The sequence below is a fragment of the Mustela erminea genome, chromosome 10 (assembly GCF_009829155.1).
Source record: "Mustela erminea isolate mMusErm1 chromosome 10, mMusErm1.Pri, whole genome shotgun sequence".
NCBI classification, from domain to species: Eukaryota; Metazoa; Chordata; class Mammalia; order Carnivora; family Mustelidae; genus Mustela; species Mustela erminea.
Genome location: NC_045623.1, coordinates 45,439,100 through 45,452,102, shown reverse-complemented (window position 1 = coordinate 45,452,102; position 13,003 = coordinate 45,439,100). Strand labels below are relative to the sequence as shown.

General features: G+C 35.1%; 1 protein-coding gene across 1 annotated transcript in view; it reads right to left on the bottom strand.

The window, feature by feature from the left end:
* PIGK (phosphatidylinositol glycan anchor biosynthesis class K) overlaps positions 1 to 12,196 on the bottom strand; it is a 123,297-nt gene extending 111,101 nt beyond the window's left edge. The window contains exons 1-3 of the mRNA XM_032301603.1: positions 12,064 to 12,196; positions 8,720 to 8,773; positions 4,467 to 4,558 (exon numbers count right to left, since the gene is read on the bottom strand). Of these exons, the coding sequence (XP_032157494.1) occupies positions 4,467 to 4,558; positions 8,720 to 8,773; positions 12,064 to 12,156 (239 nt within the window). The 5' untranslated portion in view covers positions 12,157 to 12,196. The remainder of the gene's footprint in view (positions 1 to 4,466; positions 4,559 to 8,719; positions 8,774 to 12,063) is intronic.
* Positions 12,197 to 13,003: the final 807 nt, after the last annotated feature.

Here is a 13,003-nt window from a genome sequence, read left to right as displayed (position 1 = left end):
GCACTTTTAGCTCAATGAAGTTTGAGAAATACAATTTAAAGGAGATAAAAGGGGCCCCTGGCTAGCTCAGTCAGTAGTGTGCAACCCTTGATCTTGGAGTTGGGAGCTCAAGCCTCACGCTGGGTATAGAGATTACTTTAAAAAACAACTAAGAGTTTATGAATAAGGGGAGATGAAGAAAAAGGTTTAAAATAGGAATATTAATCTTACATAATGATTAAAATATAGAGTAAGGAGGAAAAATAGAGTCAGAAACACTGCTGTTAGGTTTAACTATAGAAATAGTTTATCAAACAGGATCATAACAAAAACTCACATCCACCCAACTTGTAATACAGCTAAATCATATTTTAAGAAAAATTATGTACACATTTAACTCCATAAAGTTAATCTTAATGCACTCAGTAGGGGGTCGATTTCACCCACCCCAAAATTCAATGCATTTATTCTCCAAAGTAAACATGAGGTGGGAACTATGATTCTATATCCTCTCAGTCAGTACTAATCCCTGTATGCCTCTTACAGCATCAACATCTAATTCTACTCTGGAGGAGATGTACTTTCACATAACATATTCCCTAGTCCCAAGCAAACCACTTCATCAAGCTCTCCACCAAAGAAAAAGAAAACAGTAATCTGCTCTAGCACTAGAGGAAACGTCAGGCTTAATGGAAAACAATACTACATTGTATTTTATGTGCTATTTGAGAAACTCTCAAGAAAGATTTTGGCTCAGGGCCCCTGGATGGCTCAGAGGGCTTTTAAACCTCTGCCTTTGGCTCAGGTCATAATCCCAGGGTCCTGGGATTGAGCCCTTTCTCTGCTGAGCAGAGAGCCTGCTTCCTGCCCTCTCTCTCTGCCTGCCTCTCTGCCTATTTGTGATCTCTCTCTGTGTCAAATAAATAAGTAAAATCTTTAAAAAAATAATAATAGTAATTTTGGCTCAATTTTTGTTTCACATACCAATTTTGGGGCCTAACCTCTGCTTAATGCCTTTTGTTTCCCTCATCTTCAGCATCTTAAGCATACTGGAGATAGCAAAACAGGGATTTAGTTCAAAACAATTATTTAAGGGCAGAAAAATTCCTGAAAAAGTGAAATGTTTAAAGAATTAAAACCAGGCAAATTTTTAAGAAGTACCTGAGGGTGGGTAAGGTTACAGAAAGCATGGGCAAAGTATGAGACACCTGTCCTCCATGTAACTTAGGTATAAAAACAATAATAATATGTCTCTTTATTTTCCCCCATAACCACTAAAATCCCTTCCCCGAGTCAACATTTTCAAATACTATTATAAAGTCCTGACAAACTATTTATTAATAGTCTTTTATATCATACGAACATTTACTAAAAACTAACACAATTTAGGAAAGAGAAGTGTTTTTATTTTTATTATTTTTTAAAGATTTTATTTATTTATTTGAGAAAGGAGTACAAGCTATGGACAGAAGCAGAGGGAAAGGGAGAAGCAGTCTCCCCACCGAGCAGGGAGCCAATGTGGGGCTCAATCCCAAAACCCTGAGATCATGACCTCAGTGGAAAGCAGATGCTTAACAAACTGAGCCATCCAGGCAACCCAAGTGTTTTTATTTTTAAAGAACAAACTTGTGTTTGCTTTGCCTACCTGACAAAGTATTTCCAAGTCACTTATTTATCCAGTGCCTACCGAGAAACTACTATGTGTAGGTGCTAGATGCTAAGTACAAAATGAAATAAAATATAATCCACTCCTTTCAAAGAGTTTATAATCTAATGAGGGAGACATACTATAATTCATATAATCATGTTATAATCAGAGTATATGCAGGATACCACAGAAGCAAAGAAAGGGGTCTGGAAGGGCGTTTTTAAAGAAGTATTAAGTAAATTTGGAAGATCAGGTATAAATTAAAGCTGTGCTTCCTAAACTTGATTGTGCATCAGAACCACATCTAGGGCTAATGTCTAGGCATTGCTTAAGAGTTAAATATTAAATCACCAGAGGTGGAGCCAAGAAATCTGCATTTTTAACCACAAGAGATTTGGAATCACAGCCAGGTTTTGGTAGAAGTGAGCCAGAAATACAGACAACCATTCCAGGCACAAAGAATGGCTCAGTATGGTCAGAATGTGTGAAATACAGACAGAAAATCAGAGAGAAATCAGAACAAGAGTAGTGACATTTCAAACAGGACCTATGGAATTGATGTGAACTTCCAAAATAAAAGGCAATCACTTGTGTCATGTATTTCAACAAATGATTTGTGACATGAACTCATTTCTTATCAAGTATACGGGAAAATTAAATGCAAATCTTTGCATCTCAAGACAAAGGTAAAATGCTCCCTTGAAAAACAAGCAAATTAAAAAATAAAAACAAAACAGAGCTCTACTCATCATTTTTATTAAATGTAATAATCATTTCTCTCAGCACACATACCTAGAATATGAACAAAAGTTATAATATTTTTAACTTAGAAATGTTCCATAATGTATAAACATAAATTCAAACTGTATTTTGAAATTCAGGCTTTAAAACTAAAAGCTATTCTTAATGATTTTAAGTTTCCATACTCTTATTTTATAATAATTTGTTACTTCCTAGGAATTTAGTTAGAGATATCTTTATACTTAATTCCAGGAAGGAGTAAAGTAAAACAAGTCACCAGTAAAAGGAATATTCACCATAAACAGGCTAAAAGCCAAATTGAATCTTGTATATTAATCTCTGTTTATAAAAAAACAGAAGGCTTAAATCTCCAATTCATTCCCCAAAAAAGACGTCACAAAAGAGAGGTAGACAGGCAATCATGTGAAACAGGAATAAGTTTTTAAAGAACATTCTTCAGAACCTAGGGGCAAACCTACCAATTATAATATATAAAAATACATCCTATGGTTATATTCTATTTTTTAAAATTTCCTCTAAATCTTACTTAGACCGTTTAAACATATCATAATAACCTACAGACCCAAGAAAGGTTCACTTACTAAAGTGAAAACTATTGCCAAACTATGCAGAGTAAGTCCCTGGAGGAACACATAGGGTACAGAAGCAACAGCAGTTAAACGCCAAAGGACTAACCACATAGCCCTATTAGAGGAGAACCAAATGATAAATTATAATAATTGGCTAATTACAAGAATAATACCTGTAAACTTGATATAGCAAACCATTCTTTCTCAGACTTAATTTAATATACTTTTTTAAATGGTAATATTATCAAGTTGCCTTAATTTCCAGATGAAATCCAGGAATTAAATTAGAGTTCCTGTCAGCTTCTCAGACTAAAATGATCTATTTACATAGAATGTAATATATCTTTGTTTTCTGCGTCATTCACTGCTTCCTTTCTGCTCCTGCAGCACATTACACATATCTCTACTTGCTTTCTATTGCAAGGATCTGAATCCTGCAACGAGGATACTATTATGACCACGTAACAGCCAAGGAAACGGGCTTAGCATGATGAAATCACCACTAACCCAGGTTTCAAACTCAGATCTGGTTGCAAAGCTCTTTCCACCCTGCCTCAAAGAAGGAGAGGAGCACAGGACTAAATAAATCAAAACTAAATAACTGAACTGAGTGCAGTTTCTTCTATAACTATGTTGGTAGTAGCAAAAACAGCTCTATCATATCTGACAAACCAAATGTGGAGAACACGTATCTGGCTGGAGGCGTGGGGATTTTTTGCCTAGAACCTGAACTCCCTCATGTAATTAGGAAATATCCCACTTTACGAGTCTTCATAGAAGGCAGAAACCACCCCCATTTATAGAAGCTAAAAATGCCATAGTCATTCTTCCTGTCACCCTTTTAGCATGAACACAGGCACTTTAATCTATGCTCTGCCAATATGACATTTCCACCAAGGACTCTAAATTAAGAGCTAGAGACAGTAAGAACCTGGGCCAGCAAAGGCTGGATTTTGGCAGGCAGCAGCAGCAACATTAAGTTTCCCAAGATAATGGTAGCAGCTATGCAGGAGCAGAGTCTAACCAGCAACATGTGGCAGCTTTATTGTCACTGGGTGATTTTATGCCACGATTTCCAGATGTCTTTCTTGCTACCTAGTCTAACATGTTCCCGGCTACATATAGCCTTCCCAGCAATTTGGAGAGCTAATCAATATGCTTTCAATAAATTACCTTTCTACTTGAATCAGTCAAAATTGCCTACAATTAAAAACCCAGACTAATGCATTTAATAATTAAATAAATGACACTAAACAATTATACTTTATCAAATCTTTTTACCTTATAAGGTATTGACTGTTGTTTTATATAATTTTATATAATTTGCCATCATGGTCTTAAGTAACAGCTACTTTATACATGATGGTATGTGTTAACAACAATAAAAAACCCTTCAAATCAGGCTTCTTCAACTCTTCCAAAGCAATACGAAAATGCAAAAATAATAACAATTGTCTAAGGTTCATTTTCACTGAAGCTCAGAGTTAAGCTTTATTAAGAATTCTTACCTGTCAGGAATACCTAGCCTCTTGACACTTCTGTAAACAGAGAGAGTATTTGCAACATGTCGATAATTAAACCAGAACCGGGATGTACATACCTAAAGTATTAAAACAAATATATTATTGTTATGAATCAAAATAAGCCACCAAGTTATAGAATTATCTCTCTTGAAGTAGGATTTAGAGATGCCTTAAAAAAAGAGTACATCATAATATAGGCTTACAAACAGGAAAACATATAAAGAATTGTCAATAAAACCAAGCTCTCCAGAAAGAGGTCTTTCATAACTGCTATTAAATAAAAAGACCATTCAGCTTAAGAGAAACCAAATCTTTGGGGAATTTAATCAAATACTGAACCAACTTAGTTACTCTCAATTTATGTGATTCTATAATGTTCCTAAGTCTAAAAGATTAAATTCTTTAGAATCAAAGGCAATGCCCATAATCTCTTCATAGAATAGAAAATTAACGATATTGGGTTATATAATATTCCTTTCACTCTGGACTGCTTCCTAATTCCAGTTATGAAAAATGCTAGATAGATAGATTAACATACAAAGCACTTTTACATGCACATAAGAGAATATATTATAAAGAAGCTGTTGAACCAAATAGAAAACTAGAAACAATCCAAAAAAGTTTTACATTTAAAAAGACAACAACAAACTGATTCCTAAAAATGATACCAAAGGTATTGGGTAAACTTAACGCTATGCCTCAAAAAATCAGCCCTATGGGAAATCCATTCCAAAAAGCATACCTAAACCCCCCAGCACCCTCTCAGACTCCTACCACATGCCTCTGCTGGTCATGGGTATAATGACAGCTTTGAGAATCACATAAATGTTCCTGCCCCTGCAAATGGAAAGGAACTACAAGATTTTTTGTATTAAAATGAATTTTCAACCTGGAATCCAAAAAGGAAAAGACTATAATTTTTGACTACATTAAAGTGTAAAATTCCATGTGTCAAAAATACCATAAAGTCCTAAATGAAATTAAAAAAAAAAACTTGAAATAATTGTAACTCAATAAAAAAAAAAGGAATCACCCAATTTTCAAAAATGGGAAAAAGATGAGACCAACCATTTCATAATAAAGGTATTCAAAATGGACAATAAGCTATTAAAGATGGTCAAGTTCTACCATAATTTAAAAGACACAAATTGAATTGATGAATATTTAAAAGCCCATGACAATTCATAGTATTGACAATTGTGTGTGGAAATAAATAACTCATATCCTGCTGTTGGAAATGTAAACTAATATAAATCTTCTAAAGTGGTAATTTTAAAGATATATCATGTTTGAATGTATATTAATCTTTTGATTTAGCTAATATAAGTACACAAAAATATGTAATCAAGAATTTTCATTATAGCATTGCCTATACTAGCAAAAATTGATATCAAAAAGCTAGAAATCTACAGATTCCATAACTTCAGTAGAACCAGTTTAATTTCTATCTGAATTAATCATAACAAAAACCAGTATATTCAGTGCAATTTACCACATCCAAAAGGCTTTTCTTGCTATTATAGTATTTCAGCATAAACCTAAGAAAACTGCCTGCCTTTTAACCAGCAATTTACTGAACATGAAATGAAGGTGGCAAGAGAGTAGGGACCAAGAAATAACTTAATATAAATTATTCATATTCTCAAAATGAAATTAAAAAAAAAAGCCAGTGGTAAGACAGCTTGTGATATGATCCATTAGTCTTTTTAAAAGGAGAGAGGGATAGACACAAATGTAATTATATGCACTGGAAATTTCTGAAAGGATGCACAAGAAAATAATAAGTGATCATAGAGAATAAAAATGAGAATCAAAGAAGGGTACAAGGATTTTTCAGTTCATACCGTATTCACTGTACTTTTTTTTAACCATAAGTAAGGGTTATCATCATAAATTTTTTTTATTAAACAGGAGCAAAAATGATTTACTCAAAGCAGATCTTGAAACTAAAAGGGAATCCAATTTTCCTTCTATCTCCCTCTGGTGGTGAAAGTTTCTCAGTCACAGTACAATGGCAAAGGGGTATTCCATTTACCTCTGATCATTTAGTCACGACAAAGTAATTCAAACTGGTAGAGAAACATATATTTTTAAAATCTGAATTACATAACATTGAAAAAAAAATGCATGTTTAGTACTTTCAACTTGGCCCTGGTCAAATTTCAAGATTTTCCATTTAAGAAAGCACAATTCACTTTAATTCACTTCGTAAAGTCACTTTACGAAGTCTGAGTTAATATGTAAAATATTGCACACAATACAAAACTGCAGTTGTTGTGAAATGCTCAGTAATAATTCTTTCTCATCCTCATTTCATTCCTCATCTGAGACACAAGTTACTAAGGCTTAAGAGGGGCTCAGTTAGAGGTTTCCCAAACAAGGAAAGCTTCATGCGTGTGCAGTGTAAGCTAAAAGGCTCTTATTGTAAAGGATAAGCCCTTTGGCAATTAGTTGTCTGAACATGGGTATTTACTCCCTTTCTTAAGAATTCCCACAGAGAGACTAGTCATTGAAAAGCCCTTAGTTTCTGAAGAGCAAGTTATTCTCCAGAATTGCTGGATCATGGCCTGTCTCCTGATTAAGTGTCCCTCTCTTTTAACTGGTCATCAAAAACTTATCTCCTTATCTTGAGCTGCTTTTGTTCGATTCCTTCATAAAATCTCTTTTGAAGGGTAACATACAGGTGTTCTTTGTGGAAGAACAACAAAATGACCCATGAGCTACCTTCCTTTTTCACAAAAATTCGCTTCCTTTCCTGCCTCATTTCCTCATTCTTTCTTCCAGTCAACCCTTTTCTACAATTTTTTCATGAAGTCAAATTTATTATATCTTCTAATCATGTGAATGTCATTAAATAAATTCTCAGCAGTGAAACTATTATCCAAATACTTTCCAAGTGCGAGAAAAACAAACTGATGATGCGTATTCTAGTAAGGAAATTAAAAATACAAATTTATAAATCCAGATAAATTAAGATGGTAATTTACGCCAAGAAAAAAAAAAGGCAGAAGAAAAAAATTGGCCAATTAGCAAAACTTACTAAAAATCAAAACAATTCAAATTAAAACAAAATTTAATTTGTTACCCAGCAGTTAAAAAGAAATGGCAAAGGTTAATAATACACAGTTGTTCTGCAATTAGAAAAAAGAGGTATAGCATTTCTAGAAAGCAATTATGCTCCATAACTTCCCAGCCTTATAGCTTAGGAATCTATCCTAAAGATTAAATCAGTCAAGTTCACAAAGGTGTATTTTTACGGCTGTCCAACATAGCCTTGTTTAAAACAAAAAGGTTAGAATCTAAATGCCCATGAACAAGAGATTACGGTACATTCATAAAATATAAAGTAATAAAGACTTTGGAAATGATTATGCATCTCCATATTGACAGGGGAAGATCTCCAAGATATACTGCTATGGGAATGCAAAATAACAGGTATAAGATGACCCTCATTACATAAAATCATTTATCTTTAGGCTTGTATATGAAAACAAAGGCCAGAAGAATCGAAACGTTAATTCTGGCATGTGTGGGACTTGAAGATATTTTCTTTTTCTTTTAAACTGAGGTGAGAGTCATCTAATATAAAATTAATCTGTCCCCTCCTAAACTTTTCTATATAATTTGATTTTCTATGATGATCATTTATTTTTGTGGGCAGAAAAAAAAAATTTTTTAATAGCCTAAATAGAGATTTATCTACAAACTAATATTATAGATAAGAAATACAATTACTAATTTCCATCATTAAAATAATTGTACATTTTATGTTTCTTTTAACAATAGTATCCCTAATATATTCTTATATTTATTTACATATTACCACTTGACAATACACTGAAACCCTAGAATATTAGTTGATACAGTCAATTTAAAATGTAGCCAATTCAAATTTAGGAATTTCTTATAAGATAGGAGAAAATAATTTTTTTAAAAAAATTTGATTGACACACAATTTCTCAGAAACATATCTAATGTAAACAACAACATATACCTTATCAAACATACTTACTATGGCACCTGGGTGGCTCAGTTGTTAAGCCTCTGCCTTCGACTCAGGTCATGATCCCAGGGTCCTGGGATTGAGCCCCACTTCAGGCTCCTTGCTTGGCAGGAAGTCTGCTTCTCCCTCTGCCACTCCCCCTGCTTACGTGCTCTCTCTCTTTCTCACTGTCTCTCTCTTTGTCAAATAAATAAATAAAATCTTTAAAACAACAACAACAACAAAACATACTTACCAAAACAGCCCAGTTGTTTGTATGGCCACTTCTAAAGAACTGTTCTGCTTGATCCTACAAGTCAAATAATATTAAAAACTTTAGAAAAGCCACATTTCTGAGAATAAAGACTGAATAAAGAACAGTTAAGATTTATGGAGTCTTTGGTTAAAATGATAGTAAGTTATCATTATGCAAATTTATAAAAGTTCTAGTATTTGATCTTATAAAGGACGAATTTTGTCCTTATAAAGGACAAATTTTAATTTTGTTGGGGGACATGGAGGAGAGCTACTTGTTTTTAAACAGTTTATCTCAAACACAACCAGCTCTTCCTCATATGCTTCTAGTTTTCCATTCAGTCTTCAAATTGTGAACGACTGACTTATTTTCATGCCCTGATTCTACACATAACAATACCCTTCTTATTGAAGTCTCATTCACTACTTCCTACTCTGTGCTGGATGTTTCCAGTAACTTTATTGAACACAGCAATATATGTGATTGAGCACATTCTCTACCATGCCTCCATGTACCATTTCCCTACTCTGTTAAAGTCTGAACCATATCTGCCATTGTAACATCCAAAAATATCAACACCTAATGAATATATTTATTATACATTAAAATTACAGTGAATATAAACCTTAGTGACCCCAGATCTGCTACCAAACAGTATTAATTATGAGAGGAGTCATACTGCCTGGATTCAAATCTGGACCCTACTATATACTAGCAGTAAAAGCTTAGGAAAGCTTCTCTATGCCTCTATTTCTCCATCTATAAAATAGTAATATATTACCTGATACACAGAAGGTACAAAAGGTGACTGGAACACAGTAATTGCATAACAAATGTTAGGTGTTTTAATTTTCAGCTGGCAAGAAAATTTTAAGGACAATAAAACAAAAAATTCCCTCATATACATATCTATGTATTTTTTAACCTTTCTCAACAGCTGTCTAGATGCAAAAGAAAACAGTATGCTATAGGGGATAAAGCATTAGTTTAAAAATTTGAAGATTTAGCCCAAATCCTAACCCACACATAGCTGTGAGACTGGGATAAGTCACTTAGCTCTTTAGACTTGAAAGTAAGATCTGACCCAATAATCTCAAGTATCCTGTCTAGCTGAAAATTTTTATATCATTAAGACTTCGATGAAAAATTTGTTATGGCAAAACTCTTCTGTGATTTTTTTATTTTTTTGTTTTTTATTTAGACAATACAGGCACTGCAAAGTTACTTATTCATTCTACATATAATGAATGGAGCACCTATTATGTGCCAGTTACATGTACCGTACAGTGATACAAAAATCATGCTGCTTTATCTGAAGAACCCCACAGTTCAATAAAGAAGCATGCAAACATGTTACACTGCAATGTAACATCAATTCATTCATCACATTCATTGGGTGCCATGTGCCAGCCACTGTCCTGAGTGAAGAGAATACAATGAAGGGCAAAAATAGTCATAGTACTTGCCTCCAAAGAGGATATTATCCAACTTGATAGACACACATTAAGCAGATGAGGGCAAACTATAAATTCTATAGAGATAAGATACACAGTATCATGAAAAAGTACAATAGACTCCCAGATAGACCTGACCTGATTCTGGCTGTGGGAAGAAGGAAGGCACCAGTGAAGTCTTCCTAGAGAAGTGACCTTTGCTTAGTATTCAAAAGATGAAGAGAAGAGGGAAGATAATTCCAGACAGAAGGAACATCCTCCCTAACGGAAAAAGGAGCTTTGAGAAACTAAAAGATTAGCACAACTAAAAGTCCAAGAAAGAGAAGAGTAGGGCCTTACTCATGGGTCATAATGAATATTCTGTTCGCTATCCTTAAGAAAACATTAAGGTGTTTATGGGTGACAGGATCTGATTTGCATTTTTAAAAGTTACTCTGGCTGCAGCTTAGAAAATAGACTGGAAAGAAAAAAGACTTGAAGCCAACCAGTTAGGGAGCTACTGGACTCTTAAGTGAAAGATGCAGGAATAACAGATACTACAAAGCATATATGGATTATAGTAGATGAATGCTACACTGGCTAAGTGTACAAATTACAAGAGTATAAGCAAAGCAAGGGATAAGGAAAGACTCTACAGAGGTTATGTTTTTATTACATCTTAATAAGAAGACATAAGAAATAAAAGGTATAAAAAAAATCATGGTTAATGTGAAAAAGCACAGAAACAACGTAACTACAAAAAAATAATGGTATCAAAAACGAAGTATACAAGATAATCCACTAAAATAAAGGAGAAAATAGCAGAATGTCTATTCATATTTTTATTATATAAGAATATACCTTATAAATATTGACTATATAGATTACCAGCAATTCATGGATACAGCGAAAGGGTGCATGCACCATCTTTTCTAACTGGAGGATATGTATTCAAAAAGTTTAGAACTCATTGGTCTAAACTCAAGGTACTTAGGTGGTAGAAAGAACAGACTCCAAAAAGAAGATCAAAGAGTGGGCAGAAACCAGATTATGTTGTTTAAATAAACTTTCCTCCCTATGCAATGGGAAAACACTGAAAGGATTAAATCAAGAATAACCTGACTGGGTTTGCATTTTATGAAGACTAATCTAGCATTTAAGTGAGGGACTTTGGAAACCTGGGGGAAACAAGATAGTTCTTGCAATAGTCTAGGTAAGCAATGAGCAAAGCCCACATTAAGCCGGTGGAACTGGAAAGGTGAAAGCAATTTTTAAAAAGCTCAGAACACAGAAAGTAGTGATGATCAACACACGGGATAAAAAGAGTTTATTAAAACAAACCGGTTTCTGACTTAGCAGCAATCCTATAGGAGGTGGGCTAGGCAGAAGATGAAACTTCGGACATCGATTTGCAAATGTCGGTTAACCATCCCCGGCCCCTCGCCAAGAGGTTAGGAAGGCCTCAAAACAGATCTAGACTGGAGAACTGGCCTGACGTACTGTCCGAGTACTGGATAGAATAAAAAAGCTTTATCAAGGCCAGAACGTCTTTTGACTTCAAAATGAAACACCGTACCGGTCTGACTCCTATCAAAGGGGAGCAGTGTAGTTTAGCAGGAGGAAAGTAGGTGCTTCACTTTCGTGCTCACGTATCAACTGCTGGGGACTGCACACTCGTTCGAGGAATGGATCAGATCCTCCCCCGTCTCCTGAGATCTGATTCTTTAAATTCGTCGTTTTAAAACGGCGAAACAGGTGGACAGTGTCCTATCCCATTCCCGGTGACACCCTTCCCACACACAGCCCAGTCAGCCTTAGTAAGACGCTGATGCTCCCCTTCGCTGCTGGGAATCGGAGCCACGACAGAGCTGACCTCCCAGGGCTCTGTCGCTCGGAGGGCCTGACTCCTACCTCGATCTGACTAGCGGCCAAGCTGCCGAAGGAGAAAAGCAGCAACCCTGCCAGGGCTGTCAAACCCCTGCTGAGAAAGCAGGAGGCCACCATGTTTCCCGGCTTCAGCTTCCCGCACCTGCGGGGGCGGAGCGAGTGCCGTAAAGCAGCACGGCGGCTTTTTGCGTGGCTTTTTTTTTTTTTTTTTGCGACGCTAGCCCCACCTCCTTGAGGTCCGCCCTTCGGCAGCCTTTAGTAAACAGCCCTGGCACAGAGTTGAGGTTTCCCCGGTGGCCGGGGCAGGGCAGTTGGAAGACTTTCATGCTTTATCTTTAGCTGAATATCCAGTTTTTGTATTGTAAAATAGATACAACGTTTAAAAAGTTGTTTGAAAGGTGAGGGAGAAAAACCTGTGATCCCGTAAACTTTAAAAAGGTATTTACTATTCTGCATAGCGCTGCCAATTCTTTGAGTATGTGAAGCTGTGTGTGAAGCGAGATGGTGTAGGAAGTGCAAGCCTTTGGGCACAAAAAGATGATTGATTGGATTAAATGGAAAAATGGGTGGTTGCTACAATTAACAGGCTTGCGGGCTATTATGAAAAGCTTGAACATGGAGAAATTGTTCAAATTTTTGTTTCTTCTGTAATTATGGAACTAAAATTTACTTCAAAGAGAGTCTGAGGGTTTGATAAGATCACGTGTATTTGTTCCATTATAAATGATTCAATTTTGAATCATTTTTATCTAGCATGACAAAAGCATGTTCATGCTACTTCGCTTGAATGGTAACTTCAAATTCCACCCCTTATTTTTGCCTCAAAGTAATTACCCCTCCACTGGACAATACAAAGTTTCCAAGTTTTACCATAAAAATAATATTGTAAAGCATACCTTTGTGCATTTGGCCTTTTACATTTGTTGAATTATATTCTTTATATAACTTCTTAGAACAGGAATCT